At 45.6% G+C, this 25,656-nt stretch overlaps 1 protein-coding gene across 1 annotated transcript in view; it reads right to left on the reverse strand.

Moving 5' to 3' along the window:
- The window catches only part of EDC4 (enhancer of mRNA decapping 4), a gene marked incomplete at both ends in the record, with an annotated part of 38,847 nt that overhangs the window by 7,831 nt on the left and 5,360 nt on the right, over positions 1–25,656 (reverse strand). Inside the window, 20 exons of the mRNA XM_082005712.1 lie at positions 1,181–1,361; positions 2,353–2,389; positions 3,772–3,924; positions 4,920–5,021; positions 6,751–7,214; positions 7,976–8,129; positions 8,910–8,998; positions 11,096–11,292; positions 11,938–12,029; positions 12,479–12,551; positions 14,682–14,862; positions 15,332–15,434; positions 16,454–16,549; positions 17,120–17,203; positions 17,820–17,929; positions 18,847–18,951; positions 19,484–19,631; positions 20,698–20,887; positions 22,454–22,553; positions 23,674–23,785. Of these exons, the coding sequence (XP_081861838.1) occupies positions 1,181–1,361; positions 2,353–2,389; positions 3,772–3,924; positions 4,920–5,021; positions 6,751–7,214; positions 7,976–8,129; positions 8,910–8,998; positions 11,096–11,292; positions 11,938–12,029; positions 12,479–12,551; positions 14,682–14,862; positions 15,332–15,434; positions 16,454–16,549; positions 17,120–17,203; positions 17,820–17,929; positions 18,847–18,951; positions 19,484–19,631; positions 20,698–20,887; positions 22,454–22,553; positions 23,674–23,785 (2,771 nt within the window). The remainder of the gene's footprint in view (positions 1–1,180; positions 1,362–2,352; positions 2,390–3,771; positions 3,925–4,919; positions 5,022–6,750; positions 7,215–7,975; positions 8,130–8,909; positions 8,999–11,095; positions 11,293–11,937; positions 12,030–12,478; positions 12,552–14,681; positions 14,863–15,331; positions 15,435–16,453; positions 16,550–17,119; positions 17,204–17,819; positions 17,930–18,846; positions 18,952–19,483; positions 19,632–20,697; positions 20,888–22,453; positions 22,554–23,673; positions 23,786–25,656) is intronic.

Here is a 25,656-nt window from a genome sequence, read left to right on the forward strand (position 1 = left end):
TCCTACAAACAACAGGGTGCTCTCAAACAAATTATCAGGGTGAGAGAGGGGCTCTGGAAGGCGTGGTAGAAAAGCCAAACAGCTACAAGAAGCTTGACAGTAGTGTTCCCTACATATTGTGGGTTAACTTAGCTGCCCCCATAGGCAGCTCAGCCCCACACAGCAACTCACCCCTCTGCAGCAGGACAGGGGAGAGGACAGGAAGGGTAAAGTGAGAAAGCTCACGGGCTGAGATAGAGGCAGTTTAGTAGGTAAAGCAAAAGCTGCACATGCGAGCCAAGCAAAATAAGGAATCCATTCACCACTTCCCATCAGCAGGCAGGCGTTCAGCCATCCCCAGGAAAGCTGGGCTCCCTCACGCGGAACGGTGACTCAGGAAGACAAACGCCATCGCTCTGAACGTCCCCTCTTCCTCCTCCTTTCCCTCAGCTTTTACTGCTGAGCACAACGTCATACGGTACGGGACATCCCTTTGGTCAGCTGGGGTCAGCTGTCCCACCTGTGTCCCCTCCCTACTTCTTGCCTACCCCCAGCCTGCTCGCTGGTGGAGCGGTGGGAGAAACAGAGGAGCCCTTAACAGGCTTTAGCAATAGCAAAAACACCAGCATGTTATCAACATTGTTTAGTCACAAATCCAAAACGTTCCACCATGCACGCTGCTATGAAGAAAATTAACTCCATCCCAGCCAATACCACTACAAAAAAGGCCAATATCTATAAGCAGCAATTTGCTAAAAACGTTTCTACAGGATGGAATTGGTGGACATAAGCAATATAATGCACGGGAGCAAACCCAGGCTTAATAAAAGCTAGTCATACCTCATGAAGCAACCACGCTCTCTGAAGTGGCCAACACACAAACATTGAGATGCACGTGTATCTTAAAAAACAAACAAACAAAACACAACCCAAAGAACCCCCAACAAAACAGAGAGTGAAAAGACAATTCAGCTGCTGACAAAATTCAGTGCAGATATTAAGTAGTTCAGATAGAGAAAAATTATTCAAATATTGCAATATAGCTCTAGATTCGGAACTTCAGTAGAAAGCTATCTGAATATTTTACTGCACCTACGGCCCACACTACCAAGATCCTTGACTTTCTTAGCCTTCCTCATGTCCCTAGTCTGCCTCGCAGCCTTCCACTCAACTGCCACGCAACATTTGCAAACAAGGATACGCTCCTGCTCCTGTTGGGAGTCAATCACCCTCTCCACGTGGCCCATAAGAGAGCTCTGAATGGCATCAAGGTGATCTGTGAGTCTCTGCAGCAGCTCCATCTGGTTCTGACGCAGCTCAGAGAGCTCCCGCTGTTGGCTCCTCAATATGCACATCAGCTCATCCTGGAACTCTGGTGTCACCTACGCATGGAGAGGACAAGCATTCGTAACAGGATCAGAGGTCAGTCAAGCTTTCTTCTAGGTATTAAGTCAACCCTTGTGCCTAGGACTGAAGTGTAACACACAAAGCAGAAAATGGGGCCAGTGTAATGCCTATTTCCAAGACTTGTGTCCCAAGAAATAAACTGATAATGCAAGGTACATGAAGTTCCTATACGGAATTCATAAATGGTTGCTTGGAATATCAACTGTTTAGATTCAAGACCCCCTTCAAAGCTCTGGCATCTAAAAGAAAACAGAAGAAAATAGATCCTATTCACTTTTGGCCAGGTACCAAGAGAGAGTGTTCAGGCCTCTGAATGTAAATAACGACCTCAAACACTTACGAGTGAGCTGTGCTATCAGTAGAGTAAGAAGGAGGTTTCCCAGAGCACTTTTTCAGCTCTTTCACTTATTTATGAATAACCAAACAACTGGAGAAGTATATGCCTATAGTCTCTTCATCTGCTCAAAATATCTAAAGGAGTCACACACAGAGGGCAGTTTAAGAAGCATGTGCAACTCAGATGAGAGCATTTTCTGCCAGATATGAAGGTATCATTAACAGGGATGAGAAATTCCATCAGGCCAGTCCCACTGTGACCCTTACTTTGCTGGGAATAGCTTATCGTGGAGCTCACATGTGCGAGTCATCTCAGCAGGTAAGACGTAGTGAGTGGTGGCATTTTAGATGATGTAGGTCTTGTGAGAACACAGAAATGCACATCGACATGCAAAGGCGAGGAAGCCATCAGTCTGGATGGCACTGAGCAGCTCCTTCTCTGCTGCACAAGTCAGAAAACAGAGCAACGCCAAGCCTCAGCGCAGCCCCTTCTCACCCTGCTCGGGCACAGCAGGGGCCCACGGTACTTCAAGAAACTGGGATGAATTTTCTCTCAGGTCTTTAGTAAGACAGTAAATAGAGCTGAAGCATCGTGCCCTTGGGACGGACTGCAGGGCAGCTCTGACTCACCTGGTTGTTAGATGATCTTGGTGACTGGTTCACATCCCTGGAAATAAAAAAGTAGTAAGCCAATTATGCCAATTAACTACTCTTATTATCCAAGTCTTCTGCCAAAACAGATCACACATTTTCTGGTTGCTTTTACATTCCAGCTCGAACTTCTGTTTTGCCTAGTATAACATGAAGAGCGATGGGAAGGTGATGAAATCCCAGTCCTTACAGCACTGTGACTCCATCATTTGCACCATCCACAGGCCCCAAACTTCCTTACAGACTGGTCCCTTCACAAGGGAGGAGATTTCAACCTTGTCTTAATGGGGACTGTTACGAAGAAAAATGCACACCGATTTTTCAGTTTTGTCCAGATTCAAAGCCAGGGAAAGCTTTGCCAAACAGCTTTTGAAGGTCTCCTGATATTTTACCAAGAAAAACCAAGTACTCATTTGTTAAATATAGGATTAATGAGCTTCAAATCAGCTAGAATGATTCTAGCTTTCAAGGTGAAGAAACTAGTGATACACTCCAGCACATACAGCAGAATAAAGCAAAACACTGAACTGATCCACTAATATTGCATCTCTCCATCAAAGTCTCAATCTATGAATATTCAAACTCTACCAGAAGGAAAGTAAGCATTTGTTGTTCCCAGACAGCATCCATTCAGCAACTTTAAAAGGACCGAGGCAGGAAAAATGAAAGGCATTTCTGAGGCTAAGAGCTTCTGGGTGATCACAGTACAGGACCACAGCCAGAAACCTAATGCTATAGCCCACCTTTGTTGTAACCTGCACAGCCGGAGATCCAAATCAGGGAGCTACAGGAACAGAAGAAGAGGAGAGCGCCCCATGCAGAAGCTGTGCTGCTCTCCTCACATTACTGCAGACTGTCTAATTTGCCATGGGCAGACCTTCCCAGCCATCAGTTTTCCCTTACAAGACATTCATACGAGCACGTTTAGAAACACACAAAAAGCAGCAAGCAGGTAACAAACGATAGATATTGTTGAAGAAGGGCACTCTGCCAGTGTTCAGAAGGCAACCTGAAATGGAGGCCACATTAAGCTACACTCACAGTGTCACAGTTCCAGTGAAGCCTTCACTGAAACTGGGAAATGCATCCAGTCCCCCCCACCAACGTGCAATTTACCTCCCACACATTCTTCTGAAGCCCAGGCTACGTTTTGGGTTTTGAGTCTCAGCTGGAAAGGTAGTGCAGAACCTACTCCCACACCCCTGCGCGGCAGTCAGCATCTGAGTAACCAGCAACACTTTCTGCGGGGTTACTGCCATTTGCAAAATGGGGTGAGGGTTGGGAGCACTTGGCCGCTGCCCAGCCTCAGACCCTAGTCTCGTGGCTACTGGCTACATCAGGTTGTGGCCCTGCACAGCTAGTCCCCCAGCCACCTGTATTCTGGCAAGCCCAGCGTACCCGTCATCTTTCTTGCCCTTCCGCTTTAGCTTTGGGGAAGCCCGAGGGGATGCCTTGGCTTTCCAGTCCTTCACAGGCAGCCTCTGCGTAGACGCTTTGGCACCAAATCCACCTGACGTAGAAGCCAAGCTTGCAACTTCATCATCATGGTCACTATGAAGGAACAGCAGGGGAGAGGATATCACTTGCAATACTGGACAGCATGAGCCTTCACTAAGGGGAGGGGATCCACACTCTGCTCTTCATCCACACACGGCCAGAGTCGCTCAGTTAAGGGCGCCTGCCACCTTGATCTTTAACACAGAGACCTCTGCAGAGCTCAGCACGTGCTGCTCCGTTTGGATCCGGGTCTGCTCAGGCTGAGCTCCAGTGCTGCCACAGCAAGACCTGAAGGGTCTCTGCATTAGGGACCACTGTGGTTCAGGCAGCGTGGCGGAATGATGCCCGTTCTGGCTGCGCACGCACACACTACAATGTAAGGATGTGATGCTGAGCCAGCAGGGAACCCAAGCATAGCATATCCCTACAGCTTTACAGACAGAAAGCACCTCACGCCATAAGTGTTGCGGGAACAGTGGAGAATCAGGTTGAGCCTCGGAAGTAGGTGATCCTCGGTACTTTGGAGTCTTTCAGCTGCTGACCAGCCATCCAATACAGGCTGCACATTTCAATCTGAATTGAAGTGTGGATTACGAACGAACCCTCAGCTGTCAAACAGGGCTGAGCTTACCAGGCACCACAGAATGTGCCCATGGAGCTTTAGGGTGCCTCATGAGGGAGCAAAGATGTCAAAAGCCAGAAACTAACTCCTGAGATACCCTTGCTACCTTATGGAAGGCACAGTATTTGGAAACTGGTCCTGTAATAGGTTTTCACTGGTAATTAAACCAAGCTTGGTTCATGTTCTTAGGGAAAGGTTTGACTGTGCTGCTCCTACTGAGGGTAAACCGGACAACGCCCAGAGGCCGATCTCATGATCAGCTGAATTCATCAGAACATTACGGAAGCTGGACTGCATACACACATTAAGTCAGGAGACAAAGCAAAGACATTCACCCCACACGTGAAGGCTTGCTGGGGACAGAAGCACGAATGCAGCCTGAACTGAGTCCATGCAGGGCGAGAGAGGGGGCTGAGCACTCTGGTACCTTTGTTCTGCACTAGCATCCTGGCTGTCATGCTGCAGCAGGTGATAGCTGTGTCGATGATAGGAAGAACTCTTGTGCTTTTCTTCAACCTCATCCCTTGGGCTAGAGGAGGAAAAAAAAAGAAAATTACATTATTAAAGTCTTGGGTATTTGCTCACTTCTCATGGCAGATCCTGACAGAAGCTCTAAAACAAACAAACAAAAAACCCATGCCTATCTGCACAGATCCGGAGAGCAGCAAGTGTTGTTTAGAGGTGCTAAACACTCAAACTTCTCCATGTGTTTTTCTGGAGGCTTTACAAAGGGAGGAGCAGCTCAGCTATGCTTCCGGTACTAACCAAGACCATAAATCTCCCAATAGACAACAAGGCAAGACAGGTAAGCCACTACTCAGAATGGGCAGTATCGCATACTTCAGTGAACAGCATCATCTTGGGTGTGTTTTTCCATAATACTACTAATCACTGGGGCAAAAATCAGCGCTTCTCAGTTCTTCCAAGTGTCTGGGTAGTACACACAGGGGAGCGCGCCAATTTGATGGGTTAATTCTACCAGACAGAAAAGAATTGCAACAGCGAACCCAGTCGGTGTTTCATAAAGGTTCTGAAAGCAAATGACACATGTTCCTAAGCCATAAATTAGGTCTCTCTGAATTCAGTGTGCAAAAAGATCTTGAAACAGAAGTGAGCGCTCGCTACTTTCATGTAGCCTGATGGCTTGACTGAGCTGGAACGTAAAAAAAATAAATTATATTGACGCGCAAGTGAAATGTCTGATCCAGAGATATCTGATCCGATACTGTGATATGAGAAGTCCTGTAAAATTCAAAGGCAGAGTGGGACCGAGGGGCATTGCAAACTCCTGTAAAAGCATTTTATCAACTTCAAATTATGAGCAAAAGTAAAAACACTGCGTAGACACAGCCTCAGTGCCCTCCCCCGAGCCATCAGAATTGAGACTGTTTCCTGAAGCAGCATCCTTAGGTGTGGAGGCACAAGGTGTGGCCTTTCCCTTGCAATTCTCATGCGATGGAACAGCCCTGGACAGTTTGAAGGACAAGACTGACACTTCCAGCCTGCTAGTCCTGTTGAAAAGGAAGGTGTTTGCACGCTCTCATGTGACATGCAGCCCTGGCTTAGACAGACTCTGGAAATGCCAGATGCACCTTGTTCTTCCCACCTCACTAGAAGATGGGGACAGTAATTCGGTGATGAATCCTAGCACTGCTCCCACCATAATGGCTTGCTCCTGGTAAGCAGGTGTATGCGATGTTGCCCCATTCTGCATGCCTGCTCCACAGAGACACTGTCATTCATTTCCTGACTTCTAAAGTACTTTATTTATAATGCTAGCTGCACAGAGCCAGTCCTAGAAGAGAGATATGCAATTAATTTCTCCTCAAACCTGTCAATTATGTTCTAATTGATTCCTTTCAATAAGAGCATGCAGGAATGCATCACCTGGGGCAGAATTTAGCTTGTACTGGTTTTATTTCCAGAGTACACTCCCCCTCCCCCCAAATATCCCATTTCAAGTCTCCATTCCCAGGTGAACATGAAGACCAATTAAGTACACTTTTCACCTTCTTAACAGAGACCCTTTATGCTGCAAGGGCTATGAGAAAGCACAAATTGTTAAAGCTTTCCTAGGAAGTTCAGGACACAACATACACATATCAGGCACACAGGGAAGTTGAATCATCAGATCCTTTAGGAAAACGGAGGGATGGAGAACTGCTGTGGTTTAATCACAACATAAAAGCTTTTCACCAAGCTAGCAATTTGGCAAATGCAAAGAAATTGCCCTAAGCAAGAGAAACCCAAGTGACTACCTGTCTGCCATGCTGTTCCTGGTTTCTCTGGTTATGTCAGGAGCTGCTGGCCATGGCTGACTCACAACACTGTCAGAAGATGCATTTTCCTGAGTTAAAGCAGTCTCCAGTAACGATGGAGCATTCAGTCTGTCCACCTCCACTGGAGGCATGTCCAAAGAGTGGTGGCTGTGGTCTGAGTTGTGCCGGTTCCTCGGAGACAGCAAATGCAAGGCTGAGGCAGCGGATGCCATACTGTCTGCGTGATGACTGGGCTCCAGCACCTCCGCAGGGAGTCCAGACGGAGCTGCCGCAAAGCTGCGTTGCAAGGTCTCGGAAGCAATCTCTGGGATATCTTGGGACATGGCTGTGGAAGCAGAGGAAATGACGTCTGGCGAGCGCTCGCGGGTGGGAGAAGCCTGGGGCACCACCAAAGGCTCCACCTCCTGCAGTTCTAGTGCTAAAGAGGGGTTTCCTGGCGTGACCTGAATTTAAAAAAAAAAAAAAAAAAAAAATCAAACAAGCGCCTTCAGGGTAATGCAGAGACACCCCAAGAGCCCCTGGTACCTTACACCAACCACCTCTGGAAACAGCCAGTTGTATCCTTTCCTCATGTGATCCCCATGCTCCCACTTCGTTCAGCAGACACAGAAGGGCCCCAAGACTTGTAACGGACTCTCAGCAGGGCTAACACCACCATTAAGCCAATGCTAGTTTGAACACGCTTTCAGAAGAAAATGTAACACTAGTTTTACCTCCCTGCTCTGCTCCAGGATCCCTTCTCTTTGAGGGAGAAAAGTTAGTTTTAATACCGAACACCTCCAGGACCGAAAGCTTATTTAAACTTCAAAATTTGGTCATAATCTGTTTTACATCACACTCAGAAAGAAAAATTTAGGAATAGGAAATGATTGTTTCAGACCCGTAAGATCGGCAAGGAGGAAGAAACCTTTCCAGGCAGCACTGTCTCCTAACTCAAAGGCTGACCATTTCCAACCACTGTGATAGTGACAGCACAAGCTAGAGCTGTCTCTAGTTTTCAGAGACGTGCTGTTTTATGCAAGGTCAAGTTCCATTGACACGGGTAAACCTGGCTGCAGATCTGTGCCAGCAGCTGTGTTGTCCAAAGGGCAGACACTGGCCCTGTTAATAGTCCTAATAAGTCTAATTTCAGCTTGTACAGGCCCACAGAGAGAAGTCCCTTGGCCCATGAGGAGAAGGAAGGGAACAGCATTTGGAGCCTTACTGGAACAGGTGCCTTTGGTGTTAGCTTGTCAGGGAGGCCTGGGATAAGAACTGAATGGCTCCTAGGACTAGTCTGGAGACTGCTGCTGCTGCTGCTCAGCGTGAGGCTGGTATCCAGCTGCATCTTGGGGCTCACAGTCAAGTCCTCCGATGGCCTGAAGAAAACAGAGACATAAACATATCAAGCAGGCTAACCTAATGACACAGATCTGCATCAAACACTCGAAGTGAGGAGATGGGATCCACAGGTCAATGGAGGAGCCCAACCCAAACTTCACGAACATTCTCCAAGCCCTTGCTCCTTCCACCATGGTCAGCCACTCCCTGTCAACTAGTGCCTGCATCTCCTAGTCCCCACACAGCCCAAACAGACACCAGGTGGAAACCAAAAAAGAAGGGCACCGCAATCTCTTGGAATTTGAGGTTTCAATCAGAAGGGACCTGTTGTATCTTCAGTTCATACTGTACAGAGTTTAGGGAGAAACAGGACACTATGGGATAGGTCTTTGCCCTTTTCCCAGCCCCTAGAAGTGAAGTTTTCCCCTGTTATGCAGCCCAACCCACCTCAACACTACTAAGATTTTCCTAACAGTCCCAATTATCTTCGTGTCCTTGGTGGCTGCAGCGTTCTCTTACCTGTAAGCAACGACAGCCCTTTGGGAGAAGCATGTAAAGCAACAAAACTGAGATGCAATAAGAGAATCCCTGTGAGGCACAAATGAAACACTATTGTTGGCCCCTTGGATGACAACAGGCATGCTCCAAGCTGCATTACAGATGCAAACAGTTGCCTATACAGGGATGTTGGGACTCAGGCCAGTTTCTAACTCTGGTTACTGCCTTCTCTCCTACAAGATACCCTACAGCTCTGCACCACCCTGAAGGACAGCATCAGTTCAGCTGCAGGTATGTTATTTAACACATGATTTATTTACCTGGGCATGGAGGCATCCGTGACAGAAGTGCTACTCATGGCTGTGACTGCAGTCAGGGAACTGACGCTGCTGCCTGGAGATACGGCAATCTGTAAGAAAATACACAGCGGTCAGGACGCGATGGAAGAGTCCAACAGCGGAACTAGACCCATGAATGCTGGCTCCAGGTCTCTGGCAAAGAGGGAATAGGAAAAAAAAAGAAAATAGATCGAGTTGTACTGCTAGGGTGCTCAGGTGCTGGTCGAAGGCAAGCCCCAATACATCCTCATCACGTGAACCATGGATGCTTTTTGTAAGCAATCGCTCTCCCAGAACAAAGTGGCATTCTGCAGGGCTCAGCACCAGATCTCCATTTTGCTCTTTGAGCTAGACTGCTCTCGGCAGGGTCTGTTGCCACTAGCGAAGTCAGAGTCCGTACAGGGGTTAGGCCCTGCACTGCTGATGGAAGTTGAATGCTCCAACGCACAAGAAGAGGTATTGCTCACTAGGTAGCCGGCTAGCAGTGAAGAGTACATGTAGATATGCTGGCCCCCACCGCTGCTTCTGGCTACCAAGAAACACGTACGGAGAACACCAGCATAAGCACACAAGTACTCAGCCGGGAAAGCCAGTTTGGCCAAGCTTCTTGTGCTTGATGCTGCTTATGGCAGAGAGCAGAAATTGAGCTTAACAACTTCTCTCTGCTCCCTCGAGACATCTTTGCATTGGGAAGGCTACCCATCCTCAGGCACAAAATTAACTTCAGCACTCAGCAACTTTGCCAAGCAACATCAAAACCTTTAGGAGGAGTTTAATTTATTCGTTGCTCCTCAAGTTGTTGCTGGAGTTGTGCTCTCTCATCAGTCAACTCAGTACTAACTCCATTTCCGCACATCTCCATGCACTGCCCGTCCTCACCCAGGCTCTTCCAGTACACGTTCAAGCTGTTGTGACAGCCATGTGTTCCTCCCTTGGAGTGGGAAGCCCTACCTTAGGACACACATGTGAAGCGCTGCTCACAAGCACTCTCCTCTGTGCCTGTAAAAACCACATCAGCGCAGCAAATAACTGCTGACAGTCCGTTTCGCACAGGAAGGCAGAGAAAACACAAACAGCACATCTCTCACTAGTGGAATCCACACCTCATAGTTAAATTGCAGATCACTTTTTTAAAAGGAGGCACTTTTTAAAATGCTTTTTAATTTATGTCTACTCCCATTCTAAAAGCACATGGAGAAAACTACCCAGTCACAAATTCAGTACAGAGGCATGGAAGCAGGTTATAAAGCAAGAATATCTGAATTGGTTTAAGACAAACTGACACGACACTTGGATGCAGAATGACCAAACGGTGAGGTCCTGCACTTCGGCTTGTTGGCATAACCAAGAACGGGCAGCAGAAACCTGCGCCGAGTTAGACAGGTGCACACTGCTGATGCCACATCGCCTCTAGAAAAGCCCAGCAGGACCCAAAGGTGTGTGATGAACCACTACAGGCCATGCACACATGACAGAACATTAAGAGGAATTCTGTGTTTTCCAACTGCTCCATCAGAGCTCCACTGAGGAGTGAATGCTTACGGCTCTTCGCTTTGCCATCCTTTGCAGAGATCACCAAATCCCGAGGAATGCTTCACACACTCCCGATACCAAAAACCTTGGAGCAAGCACAGAAGTCTTGTCTTCTGTACAAATTAAGGCCTGATGCGTTAGATTAAAAAAAAAAAAAACACCGAGCTACTGGATCACTGATTTGCAGATCTCATGCAGAAGATGTTCCCATCTCACCTACCTACCTGATCATTTCAGACATGCATCCCCACAGGATCCCATCCAACAGGATGTGCAGAGACAGCACATTTTCTACCATTCTAGTTATATCATAATCCCAAACAACGTGTGTAAACCAGTAAAAACAGTCTCCCAGCACAGTTACTGAGCACACACCTATTTCTACGCAACACAGCTACATCACCAGTTTTGCAGCTAAACACAACACTCACAACACAAGCTTAGGCCACCTTAGCATTTTAGACATGCCAACATGCCTTCACTCAATTCGGTTACAGGCACAGCAGTTTCCTGTGGGCTCTGCATTCGGTTAGTTTAGCCAACTGGAGTCATTACTGCTTAGAAAAAGTTCCAAAAGCAACAAAATCCAAACCCATCCCCTGTACCATCAATAACATTTGCTCTCCTCTGGTTACCTGTTGAAGAGATGTACTTGGTGTCATGAATGCATCTGGAGTCATCAGCTTAGGTTTGGCATCATTCGAGAGAGACAGAAAGTCTGCTGGTACAGGCAGATCAGCAATACGCCGCAAGTCTGGTTGAGAGCCATGCACCGATCCTTTTTCAGATCCCAGCCCTTCTGTACTTAGATCAGCCATATGATCTGGAAAGGCTTCCAAGGGAGAAATACAAATCAATTTACAGGAACTTCCCCCGAAAGCTAAAGCTTAAATTCCACAAAGTATGAATTTATGCCATTGCCTGCCATACTGGTTTCCAAACAGAACGAGCAAAAACCCTACAACATCCTAACCAAAGCTAAGGGCAAGGCAAATCCTGTGTTACGCTTACTCTTTGTATGCTAAAGAGTGAATATTATCAGGCTTTGATAATAAGAGATCCAAGCTTCCTTTCTTCTCTAAACGCAAGGCCAGTTTAACAGTCACATCCCAGAATGGTGAACTGAAAGAGCACGCTACACGCAGCCCCATCCCCTCTACTCTGGTGTCACTCTAATCTCTTCCACTTGGCAAGAGACAAACGTCAAGTTTCTGGCACAAGTGCCACATCACCTAGAAAGGTGAACTCAAACATGCACAAAGCATTAGCGCTCCAGGCCTAACATGTCCCCATGCTCCATACTCAGTCCGGGCTCTAATCAAGTGGCCTGCTTCACAGCTAGTCTCTATTCAGAATCCTTTATGCAATGACACCACTCTATTACAAAGAGGCACCCAAAATTGCCCTCCTTCTGCCCCTTTCAACAATCTTTAAAGGCTCAGCAACACTGAAAATCGATTTAGACACAAATGCTCACCAAATTCTTCATGCGAGCTATGGGAAGGCATGGATGCACTCATGTCAGGGCTATGAAGAGGCTGGAATCTAATCTGCACATCCTGTAGGGCCCTGAAAAAAACCCAGGCATCTCTGATGAGTTTACGAATCCCCAAGAGGAATCTAATGCTTAGAAGATTCCTTTCCACAGAACCGATTCCCTTGGAATATGCTTTAGTGTTTTCTGCCCGTGACAGAAGCAGCAGAAGCTGATCCTCATTCAGCTGCATCACCCGGTTCTGGCATCCAGAGCATTTCAGAGATGTTTCCCAGCGCTTACGCATGAGCGCAACTCTTAAGTCACCGTGTACTCATGGTGACAAAAATACTACCTTGCCACGGCACCATGCAGGGCTACTTCCAGGTAAGGCCATACTGAACACGCCATAGGTAGAAGTTTCTACGGGTCCCAGTAGTTTTTGTTACGAGCAAAAGGAATTGGTACGTTGAATTTCTACAGGTCAGTGCAGGATTAGGACAACCACAGACAGCTGCCCATGGTAGCTGCTACGCATACTCACTTGGTGTGCACACAGAAGAGTTTTATCAGCACGCCTGCTGCTGATTCAACAGCCCCAGCTCCCTGAACACCTTCTGGTAACGAGACAAAAGGAAAATATGAAGTTGGATGGAAATGGCAGACAAACAACTAGGAAAACATCACAGCAGATGAAGGAGCAGGGTACAGCTTCATCATTTCTCCACTTCAGCGGTAGATTCACCCTGTTAAGGGAAAGTGTATCCTACACTCCCTTTACTTTTCAGTGTGAGAGCAATCAGATTTGCTCTAATCCAATCAAATAAGCCTCAAGGAAGAGAAAAAAAGCCCTCACTAAGTAAAGAGGAGGAAGCTGAGGTCTGGAACTGCCAGCGATTTGTTCTGGCTGTTGAGGTGACCGGTTAGATATATTTTAAGAGACACACTAGCATAAGCATACATCATAGAGAAGTTCAGACTAGGGTCAACCATCCTTCCTGGCTGTAAACAACTGTAGTTATAAAGAGCTCTGCAATAACTTCCCATGAGCCAGCACTGACAACATTTACTCAACACCTGTATCAGTCTCACTGCTAACAAAGCTAAGGAAGCTGATTAGAAAAGATAAACCTAACTCCTCATAGAAAAAAATATATATTAGGCATTCTTATGCAAATTGTCCTAATTATCTGAGCAGCAATCAGGGACTCGAAGCTTCAGTCCCAGTCTGCTCCTGACTTGCTAGAGGTATCTGTCATTTCTGCTTTTGCATCTCAGAGCAATGCCACTAATATTGACAACAACATGAATTAACTGTAATTATGTACAAGAGGTGGCATAGGGAAGCACATCATTCCTGGACTATTGCTACAGCTGTACCTTTCTAAGAAGAAACATGTCGATGTTATTCAAAGCATCTTTCCAAATTTTACTAACAGAAAGGTAGGAGAGCAGGAGCACACCAACAGTTGAAGAGAAGCAGCAATCAAAGAGTGTCTACGTGGGACAGTTCTCCACAGGGTTCAGTCATATTCATTGTAGTAGCAGCCAGAAGACGACACCTCATGTGTTTCTCCTCTAAGAAGAGTTACTTGTTCATTTCTGTTGCGAGAAGCTTTGTGGCTTAGGAATATGCCTTCAAGATGTGACGGAGAAGAATCCCACCCTCTCCCTCAACTCAGACTGCGTGCTGTCCTCACATCTGTCACAGCTCAGGCAGCACGATTCAGAAGCAACCAGTTTGTTTCTCAGACCACGTGCTCACACCTCTGATGTTTAATTACTTGGACAGTCACAGAAATATATCCTGCCAGTTCTTCCAGGAACCCTTTTGCTCCTGTGAGCCTGCATCAAACCATGTCGGAGGGAGACACAGCCCTGTGCTGCCAGGGGAGGTTGTCCCCTGCATTCTGCTGGGGGCAATGATGCTATGCGATCACGAAAGTATTGCAGCCCAGATACTGAGCAGCTAATCTTGTACCTTAACCAAAGCATCGCTTGCAATCACTTAAGCCCACACAGCCCTGGAATAATTTTTTTAATAACAGAAACACCTCCATGGGGTTTCTGTGTGGTGAGGGGCAATGGCTACAACCTGGGTTGAGAGGTTCAGGTTCAATATTAATATTTTCTTTAGGAAGGGGTGCAGCTCTGGGACAGAGCATCAGAGCAGACACAGAAGTGTCATGTTTGGGGGCCTTCAACATGCAACTAGATGAAGCCATAGGTGACCTGATCTGCCACCAGCCATAGTCCTGCTTCAAGCAGTAGTTGGACCAGAGACCTCCAGAGGTCCCTTGTGACCAGCTGTACTGTGTTTCCCTGAAGTACCGTAGCTGCACAGGAGTATTTCACACAGACTAAGAGAAGAATAATCAGAGAATCACGGAATCATTTAGGTTGGAAGAAACCTTTAAGATCATCCATTCCAACCATTAACCTAGCACTGCCAAGTCCACCACTAAACCCTGTCCCTAAGCACCACACCTTCACATCTTTTAAATACCTCCAGGGATGGTGACTCAACCACATCCCTGGGCAGGCTGTTCCAATGCTTGACAACCCATTTGGTGAAGCAATTTTTCCTAATATCCAATCTAAACCTCCCCTGGCACAACTTTGAGGCCATTTCCTCTTGTCCTATCGCCCGTTACTTGGGAGAAGAGACCAGTCTTTCATGAGAACGCCAGAACCAGCAAGGAAAGAAATCCTGATGTCACATCAGCTGTGTTCTCTTCGTCACCTACCTACACTCAAGTTGTCATTTTCCTCTTCTGCTGGAAGCACTTCCGTGTGCCTTAACCGGCAGCGGCTCACTGCCTGGATGCCAAAGCTTAGGACTGGGTGGGTAAGGAGGAACTCGGAAATGGAGCTGAAGTAAGCTTTGCCCTCCTCTTGGTTCTGCATCAGCTCCATCACATACAAGACCTGGAAGAATCAGAAACAGTAAGTCACTGGGCTTTCAGAGCAGACCATGTGTACACATGTGTGGAATACAAAGCCTAGCACCTGAATGAGATTTGGAACAATGGAAATAACATGAGGAATAAAGCCCAGGCCATTTCAATTTGAAACAGAACACCCAAGGGAACCACCATAAGCACACTCCTATCTGAGTCAATGTTGATCAGGAACTCAACCCTACTGTGCCAGACACAGGTGTCTCCAAATAAGGGCTTTGCTTTAGGGTGAGAAATAATCCTCAAGGCTGCTCAGGATTAATCAGCTGAATTGTTACCATTTGTCATCTTACAGTGAAATAGCTGAGGCCAACCTCTGCATTTTTAGCCATTAACATGCAAATCCTAGACCTAGGCAGCAGAATCGGTCACACAGGTGGTCATTTCTCCTTCTGTCATCATTACCCACCCAGCCAGCAATAAAATGAACCACCTACTTTTCTCTGCACATCACTCAGTATCAGATATTCAGCGGAGAGGTCCAGGCAGACTTTTAGGCTGGGAAGAATACTCATGGAGCTGAAGATGTCGGGAGAAAAGCTAGATCCACAAACAAAAGGTGGGGGGGTGCAGAAAGCAAGGCAGATTAGCACAACTGGAATGACTGCTATGAAAATGCATTAGTTTAAAAACAAACAAACATTTTAAGGAGTTTACAGCCATATTACAGCACAACCACCCACTAGAACAAAAACATCATTGCAGAAATCAGTGCTGACTTCAGCTGAGAGACCAGCAGGGAGATCACAGAATAGGTTCTAGATACAGATTCTGAACATTTAAATGAAAGATGACAGTTTGTCATTACTTAACATGTTCCACATTGGACAAGAGCCAATGCTACAGATTTAAAAACAAAAATCCACCAAACCAAGAGAATCCTTACATAGTTTTTAGACCTTTTGTAGCACGAGGCAGAAAAAGCAGCACTCAGCTGTATGTCATATTCTTCTCATTTTAAGAGGGCAATTCAGAAGTGGCCTGACACATGCATGCGATCAGAGAGGCCACGAGCCACCAGCAGAAAAGCAAAACCAAAAGCAAGTTGAGTAAAGGGATGGACTGAAGTGAAATTTGAACTTCTGGACCCACATGGCTTGGCAAATAAGCCTTGTATAACTGCTTAAACTTTGTCAACATAGCAGCCTCTTGTTACCTAGATCAGAAAAAGCAATAAAAGGAAGAGATCCTAGGTTGGTTATTGAATATCTAGTATTTTTACAGAAGCAAGCTCCCAAGGAGTGCAATTTGGAATGCCTCTCATGCTATGGCTATGTTTATGCTCTACAGACCAAAGTGAAGACAACAGGTCTTGGTAACACCAATGAGTGTATAAAAGGATCAACTTCCCATGCCTTGCCAAAGCTCAAGCTGACAGTCTGTCAACAGATAGGTCAGATTGGCAAAGGAAGAGGCTGTAAGCGGGGCTAGAGTAGACTCCATTGGAGATGAAGGATCACCTTTGCAAAGTAAGCATACCTGGAAATCGAGCACTTTGTTATGGTCCACTGCTCAAAGTAAATCCAACCCTTCAGGAGAGTTGGCATATCAACACCTACCGGACAGTCTGCAGACAGGTCCAAGACACAGTGCACCACATCTTCAGTTCTCTATTCTGATCTGCTCCTGTTATGAGAAATCTCCAGAAGGGAACCCTGCAGGCACAACAGAATTAAGTTATCTGAAAGCAGGTCTGGTCCTTTCATGGAGAAGTTCCTCACAAGCTGCCAATAGCTGACTTTGCCCGACCGTGTCTTAAAGTTCCCAGAAAAATCTCTGCTTCTGAGACAGATTATGAACTACTATAGCTCTTCATAGCTCTCAAGAACCTTAACGCCACAACTGACTGAAGAAAGAATGAAAATTAAAAAAAACACAAAAAACCCCCACACCCAACCAATTATTTTTTAATCAACTGCAGCAGAAATTTGGAGGATAACAGGCCAGTTAAAACTGACCATACCACAAACCTGAAAGGATTCGTCAATTTAGAACTTTCATTGCTTTCATGGAATTAACACTAGAATTAAGGTCACTTTATACTGTGCTCCAGAGCCTTATTTATTCCTCCATCACTAGAAAACTGACTATAAAGAGGACAGGACTTGCTCCTGCATCAGCGCTAATGTTTTACAAGTACAACACAGTTACAAGAAACCCTCCAAAGGCAGAGTTAGAAGACACTAGTAAACTTCAATAATCCAAGTACAGGATTGGGGACTTACTCCGGGTCTTGTTTTTTATGGTTGTCACAGAAGAGCAGGCAGGAAAGAGGCCTACCATCATGGGGTTTCCACTCATGAAGACACCTAAGAAAGAATCAGAAAAGACTGAGTGTGCAGGGAGTAGTAAATATGGAATATATAAGGTGGGCGCTGAACACATAACCCCTTGTCCAAAGACAGCATTAAGTCAGCAGCCACAAAGCGTAGCAGTTTACAGGCTTATATAAAATAAGGATATCTATTATTTATATATTATAATATATAAAATCTATGGCCCATGCAGCCATAAATTGTGACAAAAAAAAAAAAAGAGAAGAGAAATCAAGTGTTGGGATTTGGTTTGCTATCTTAACAGGGGCACAATACATAGAAGTAGTCAACGTTGAAAAGAACAGCTCAAGAGAAGCTTTCTGCATTTACAGGGACAGTGCAAAAGAGTTTGACTGCAGCCTGTGCAAAGCGCAGAACTCCTGCTTCCAGACACAGCTCTTTGCTTTTTTCCTAAAATTAACCAACCCTTGAGCATACATGATATTCAGTCATACAAGTCTTCTGTTTGTAAAAGTTACTTTACATTCACCCTATATCTTTATAAGGTCCTGAGAATGACCATTGCAGGTGATTCTGTAACAAGGAAATTCTCACAGAGAAAATGCTGCTCTCTGTTCCAAGATCCTTAATTTTCTAAATCTCCAGTTACCTTGGCTCATCTTGCCCCTCAATATAGATCTGCCAGAATTTGACAAAACCATCATGGCTTGCAGTGGCCAACACAGTTCCATCCGGAGAAAGTGCTCCCTCGCTCAGACACTAAACAAAGAGGGGAGAAAAAAAAGAAAGGGACACAGAAAAGTGATTTTACAGCTGTTCATGGAGAAAGAGTACTCTCTTCAAACAGGAATGTGACTAACAGTCTGATAGTACATGAGGTCAGAGTGATTTCTAACAGACACGTCACCAGGCAACTTAACCCTTCAAAGAATTGACAAGACTTTTTTGGTAATAATAATTAACAACCACTTTTTCCAAACTGCAAATTCAACTACAATGGACTGTGCTGCTACTGTTCTCACTGCTACTCATAATATGAACAGAGTTCATTTTGGTTTGGGACCTTCTGGCTTTTCACAATCATTATTGTTTCACAATCGTAATTGCTCCATCAAAGTGATACAACTATTTTACCATCACCCTGTTCAAGAAGTGAAATTGGACTCTTTCCAGTTGTTTCTTTTAGACTCAAAATATCACCTACTGGATACTCAGATGCAGTCCTGGTCCACTGTACTCACAGATATAACTACACACATTAGGGGAATCACAGAAGAATAAAGAAGACATCAGGCTTAATTTTGCCCTCATCCAGCAGTACACCACAGCAGCAGTAAGTGTTCCATTTACCAGGAGATATAACAAAATAGTTGAAATAAAGGCCAGGTTGTCAAACAGGCCCTGGGAAATCCAGATGAGTTTTTTCAAGAGCCATTTTCAAAGTGAATGACTACACATTCACCTCAGCTCTTTAAACATAGGTTACTTACCAACAGTGTGCGTACATAGCCAGTAGGTTGTGGGTGATAGTTGGATGGGTAAGGAACTGGGTTTTTTTACAGCCAGCTGTCCTAAGAGAACTGCAGCTCCCAAGACACTATAACCCAAAGAAAACCTAAGTGATCTCTAGCGGTCACCTATGTGATGGCAGTAAAGAAAACAAAACAGGTTCATACCGTGCTGTGGCCTTTCACTACGATGAAGCCCTCTTTGATGCTAGGCACTTCCACAGGCCAGGAGCTGTTGTTCGTTCGGATAATGTCCAAATCCCACACCTCTGCCTGGAAAACAAACGTGTGGGCATACAGATTTATTTCTACAACTACTGGTCTGATCCAGTGGAGAATTCCTTATATTCTTATCTTACATCCTCAAATGCCAGCCTGATAGGAGAAGGTTTATGTCACTTACTGTCTACCCAGTTTGGCCATTAGATGCTTTTCCAGCACCCAGCCATACATGAGTACAGCAAACTGCTCTTGGCAGTTGTAGTTACTGCTCACCAAGCCCCCTCCCCTGGGAAATGGCTCAGCCTGAACAGATGAGTGATGCTTCTGGCCCTCCACATTGTTTCTAGTGGTCCTGCTATTTGATGGCGAGCAGAAGTTACCACTTTCCTTCCTCCTGAGCCCCATGATCAGCATGACCTCTCCTTGGAAGGGAGGAATCCCCACATCTCATATTATGGGAGGATCCCCAGCACAGACTAGACAGGAGCCTTTAAGGTTCTAACCATATTAGCTCTTTCCTTCACTAGATTCTCCCTCCCTAATGGTAATAAGGAACAATATTTCAAAAGCAAGGTTTCCTTACCCTGTCCTCATGCAACAATGCCAACGTCTGACTGCCCTCTTCACCACTCTCCTCATTATCATCTGGGATGAAAGGGCACCAGATGATTCTTCGAGAGGTGTTCAACGGGGTATTGTCAGGTCGCTTGATGTTCACCAAGATCTCCTCTCTGATCACCACGGTTAAGGAACATAACATTCTGGCTGTGCTATGGACACTCAGCACTAACCTGTTTAGCCTTGGTCCTCCAGTAAGTACTATTAAACCTCAAGCTTTTTTTTTCCAGATCGTTACAATTCAAAAAGAAATCAGGTAAAATGGATTCTGCTAAGAACACAGTCAAGCTCGTGTTTCTTCACTGGCAGAAGAGGTTAAGCTTACACAAGTTAATAGATTCTCAAAATTTTCTCTTGCAGGCTGCAGACAAGGACAGGATACGCACAACAGGAGTGCACAGCCATATCTGAACGTGCAATCCACACGACGGCTGATCGACAGATTAAGTGATTTCAGCTAGCATTGCCACAACACTACTACAGAAAGAGAAAAGCTACCGCGCTGCGCCAGGCTGAGTGCTCTGGTCCACCCATACGAATCAGATATTAAAACAACTACAACCACCTTTGCTCCAGCTGCTTTTGAAATGATGGTCTCCAATTGAAATTAAGAAGCCACAGCCTAACACAACATATCCCATAGACTGATGTGCTTCCCAGAAGTACCCAGCAGTCACTCCTAGAAATTAAAAGATTTAGGGCAATGAATCGAACACTAAAAATAAATTTCAGGACCACCAAAAAAACAGGGGTGACGGGTTTGGAAGGAAGTTAGCGAGTGGGAAAGTAGTACTACATCCTCTCCCCCAGAAGAGTAACTGAGGAAGAGCTAGAACCACACAAACCTAAGTAAAAAGCTTTGTCGCATGGTCGAGGTGACACTGTCCATGTGTAAAGCCAGCTAGTACAGACTGACACTTCTCACTGACTACTTTCACCTGCACAGAAGGAACACTGAGGTGTCACTCCTAGAATTTCAAGTTATGTGTGATTTCAAGTAATGATTGTGCTGAATCCAGGCACAGGTTGACTGATGTGATACTCTTGAAGGGGCAGAACTATTTCCAGAACAGCAAGCTGCTGTTCTGGAAAGGCTAGGGAATAAGTTGCAGTTTTGAGGTTGCATTCACATCTAACCATTACACAAAGACCGATATGAGGTGTATTTTGACAAGATACTGGATTTTCTCTTTATCCATGGCCAGGCGCCAGACAAAAAGGTTGCCGGCCTCATCCAGGCATGCCAGCTGGTTGGAGTTGAGATGAGCAAAAGCCAGGTCTGCCACACCGCCTGTGAATCCTTTCAGCAAGGTGCGCTCAGCAGTGCTGACGCTCAACACCCGCACCATAGCGGAGCCATTACTGGCAGCTGCAAAAAAAGACAGAGGGAGAAGTTACCATTTATCCGTGCAGTTTCCCCACAGGACTGCCTTTGTTTCCAGCCATCAGCATTTCCAGGACACATCCTGTCATGTGTGTGCTGTCAGTGGCAGCACACTGAAAACCCGTATCAATAGCTACCATGTTAACAAGCCCTTTCAAGACCCAGGGTACGTGCACAAATGTTCACTGCACCTTTCAGCTTTGGTGTGGAAGATTGGAACAGCAGCATCAATCAGTAACTTTTCCTGCCTTGTAAGGGGCAGCTAAAATCCCCCATCTTCCTCAGTTTCTCGAGCACCTCAAGTTCTAAGTTGCTCTGCTTAAAAAGTCAACGGCAGTTGACTTCTCCTGATTCCCAGGATTATTCTCAGGAAAGATGCCTTCATTAAATGCAAGGCCTAAATCTTTATCCCGAGCTCATGACAAAGCTACCAAACCTCACGACTGACCTCCAGTGACAGTGAATTGATTTTAATTGCGATTTCATTTTCAGTAACTGGAGCAAAGGAGTTACTGAGAGGCAGGTAGCTCCAATACATCTTCTGTGAGGAGGATTTAAAAGCATAAACAGTCACCTTGCAAAGAACACTGCTTTTTGGCTTGTGTGACCGAAAAGAACATGCTTTAGAGCATGCACACACCAAGCAAAGTTTCCAACTTCCCCATTGCAGACAAATATCACTATAATGCAGGCAGTCTTATGGAGAACATATTGTTTCCACTTCTTGATGCTCAAGCCAGCCCTAGCAGACCACTCAGCTTTCCACAGTGTTACTGCACCCAAGCTTTAATGCTTTAAAAAAAGGGTGAGACACCCTCAAGCTGCTCTAAAATAACCTAAGCTAGGAAAACACACAGAAGCAGAGTACTAGATTTCATAAAAGGCCAAACTGATTGGTGCTAGAACTAAGAAGAAAGGGAAGAGCTGATGAAGCCCCAAACACTGTGTGGTTGTATGACAGCAGAAAGAGGTATTGCAGATGACTAAGTGTTCATTTATTTCATTATGTTGTCAAACAATCTCTCCCTGTGTTGTTCTGCTTTTCTCTCCCTTCCTGCTGCAAAATACACAGCGTCTGCATTGCTCTTCAGCTCCTCTAAATTTAGCCTTAAACTCAACTCTAAATTTATGCAAGCAAATCCATCACAAACATTTACCTGCTCAAATTACCATGGGGCTGTTTCTGTGCCTAGCTACAGAGAAGCTTGTTTACTGCAGAAATACTTAATTAGAGGAGTAATCTGAACATCAGCTTACTGTCCAGTGAAACCACTGTGATCCTTCAATTTTTCCTCCATCCCCACTGAGGCCTTCTCCTTCTCTCATTTCTAACTTCAGAAAAGCTTTCCTTCTCAGTGGAAACTCTCCTACACCACCAGCTCTCCCCTCCCCTGTAGCCCCAGCTTCACCTATATTCCCACTACAACAGCACCCTGATCTTGGTATTCCAAGTTATTGCCAGTTATTTTCTTCTGATACAAACTTTGCCTCTTTTAGAGATACACTGACCAAAAGAATACAAATCACATCCAAGACAAGAAGCTATCTCACCTCTAATGGCATAAGCCAGGTAAGAGTTTGAAACAGCTATTAGGTTGCCGTAATAGTATTTCTGCTCCCAGTCGTATCTAGCAACAGGTTGTATTTTCACCTGCTCAAGAGAAAAAAAAACAAAATATGAGAAGTGCCTGGAATTCACTTTTCCTGGGACAAACTTGCCAAATATATTATTTCCTCCAGGGAAGATCTGTAATGCTTAATAGGAAACTGTTAGAAGTTTGGTAGGAAGAATTGCATATTGAATACCAGGTAGCAGAACCCTGAACATTCAAAGTTCTGGAGGCTGATGAATATGTCCTTCCCTGGCAAGAAGGAATGCGACTCACTGAATGTGTCATGCTGCAGAACAACGCCCGACCCTGCAAGTACAGCAAAGCAGCCTTTACCTCTTTGCTAGCACTGTGTCTGGATTCCCAGTTCTTGGAAACTTTTCTGAAATATAGAAACACATTTCCTGCATGGACACTTGGTTTTTAGTTTCAATACTGCTTTCCAAGAAACTGTGAGTCCTGGTCTTATTTGATAAGCATTGTCTCTGCAAGCAAAGAATTAAGAAATACTGTGGAGTTTATGGCAGTGATCCTCCCTTTCATTTTCATCTTCATTATCATCTATGAAGAATGATAACATGGGACAGTATTTATTTACAATCTCTGAGGTCCCTCAATTCATTGCACATCAAGAAACAAAATGATATAATATGGAAAAGTGCCGAGAGGCTCAGGACTCCTAATTACTAGCATTTGTTCTGAGCACGTCTTCGTACTCTGCTACAGCACTAGTTCTAAGCTCAGCACATAGGTTCTTCTGCAGCTCTGATCTGCTGGGTGAAGCCGTCAGCAGGACCAAGGCTAGCAAGCTAGCAAGAGCAACTCTCCCTCCATAGTGAAGGCCTTCCAGTGGAGAAACAATCAGCAAGAAAACCTTGCTTGTAGAGGAAAGGTGTTTTCCCAAGAACCTACAACTCACATCATGGACTTATTCCTGAGGATTAGAAGATAACTTGGCCAGACTCTGGGACAACAGTAACAGTCACAAGACACAGTTCCATTTTTTTTTCCTCCCTTTGTTAAGCTTTTTGACAAACTTCTATCTAATTACAAGCTCCTATAACATAGAAAAGATGATAGCCATTTCTGTTTAAAATGTTCGAGCATGAGCTGGTGTGACTAAAAAGAAGAAACAAAATTATGCTTTCTCTTGCTCCTTACCTTGTTACTCCCTCTGGCCTTGCTGGTGATGCTGGAATCACTGCTGGCCATTATCTCCACATCTTTTGCTGATATCACTACACAAGTGGAGCTGTCATCACCGGAAAGGCAGCTTTTAAGAAAAATAGAGGAAAAAAAAATAATCAGACAGGACTCACGGGAAGAGAGCAGAGGTCAGGTACTTGCTATTCATAATTTAAACAGCAACGCAATGTGCATCTAGGAGGTTTAAACTGAACTGAAAACAGAAACTACTTTCAGTTAAGAGTCTCCCTTCCCCATGTGCCACAGGTTCGAGAGCGCCAAATACCAGGTTTTTGTTCAGCTTAAAAACCTCCTGTCTATTTGACTTGAGCACAGACCCACACTTGGTTAAAGTAACCTTGACTACTACCCAACACTGGAAGATGCCAAAGAGACCAAAGCCAACCTGTTACGCAGCGTGCACTGTTGTTGATGAAGTTCATGGTTCTCACTGCATCCTCTCTCAAAACTATAACCAGAGAATCCAAACAAAAGGTATTTACATGAGCTCTAATGTTAAAAGTCAGTGCCTGAAGCCAAGTATTACACTAATTAGGCGGATGTAGATTTGTATTATTACTCCCATGACAAATCCAAAATACTCTATATGCATATGTTCTCTTGCAGTAAAAGCATGTGCATTGTCCAAAACACACTAATGTATATACACAGCTCAGCAGAGAGTTGGGTAGAAATCCAGCTCAGGATCATTTGTCCTGTTTTAAGTCATACGGCGAGAAATAACTTCGACAAGTGCAAGGTCTACCGTACTGCAAACTGGTATAAGTTACCCTGCAGGTAACTTGGGTCCCTGGAGGAGTCCAGCTGAAGGTGTCCAGCTGAAGGTCTACATGAGAATGCTGTTTCACCCAGAGCTCTGCGAATTTACCTCCTTCCTAACTTGCAATGTCTGCCATGCAACCAGTCCTGTTCCCCTTCCCTCTAAACAGCTCTGACGATATTACAGAATCACAGAATCACTAGGTTGGAAAGGACCTTCAAGATCATCAAGTCCAACCATTAATCCAGCGCCACCATATCCCCTAAACCATGTCCTGAAGCGCCATGTCCACACGTTTTTTGAACACTTCCAGAGATGGCGACTCCACCACCTCCCTGGGCAGCCTGTTCCAATGCCTGACCACCCTCTCAGTGAAGAAATTTTTCCTAATATCCAATCTAAACCTCCCCTGGCGCAACTTGAGGCCATTTCCTCTTGTCCTATCACTAGTTACTTGGGAGAAGAGACCAACACCCTCGTCGCCACAACTCCCTTTCAGGTAGTTGTAGAGAGCAGTAAGGTCTCCTCTCAGCCTCCTCTTCTTCAGACTAAACAACCCCAGTTCCCTCAGCCGCTCCTCATAAGACTTGTGCTCCAGACCCCTCACCAGCTTCGTTGCCCTTCTCTGGACACGCTCCAGCACCTCAACGTCCTTGTTGTAGTGAGGGGCCCAAAACTGAACACAGTATTCAAGGTGCGGCCTCACCAGTGCCGAGTACAGGGGCACAATCACTTCCCTACTCCTGCTGGCCACACTATTCCTGATACAGGCCAGGACGCTGTTGGCCTTCTTGGCCACCTGGGCACACTGCTGGCTCATGTTCAACCGGCTGTCAACCAGCACCCCCAGGTCCCTTTCCGCCGGGCTGCTCTCTAGCCACTCCTCCCCAAGCCTGTAGTGTTGCATGGGGTTGTTGTGGCCAAAGTGCAGGACCCTGCACTTGGCCTTATTAAACCTCATACAGTTGGCCTCTGCCCATCGATCCAGCCTGTCCAGATGCCTCTGCAGAGCCCTCCTACCCTCCAGCAGATCAACACTCCCACCCAACTTGGTGTCATCTGCAAACTTACTGAGGGAGCACTTGATTCCCTCATCCAGATCATCAATAAAGATATTGAACAAGACCGGCCCCAGAACCGAGCCCTGGGGAACACCACTTGTGACCGGCCGCCAGCCG

The sequence above is a fragment of the Phaethon aethereus genome, assembly GCF_964289735.1.
Source record: "Phaethon aethereus genome assembly, chromosome: 13".
NCBI classification, from domain to species: domain Eukaryota; kingdom Metazoa; phylum Chordata; class Aves; order Phaethontiformes; family Phaethontidae; genus Phaethon; species Phaethon aethereus.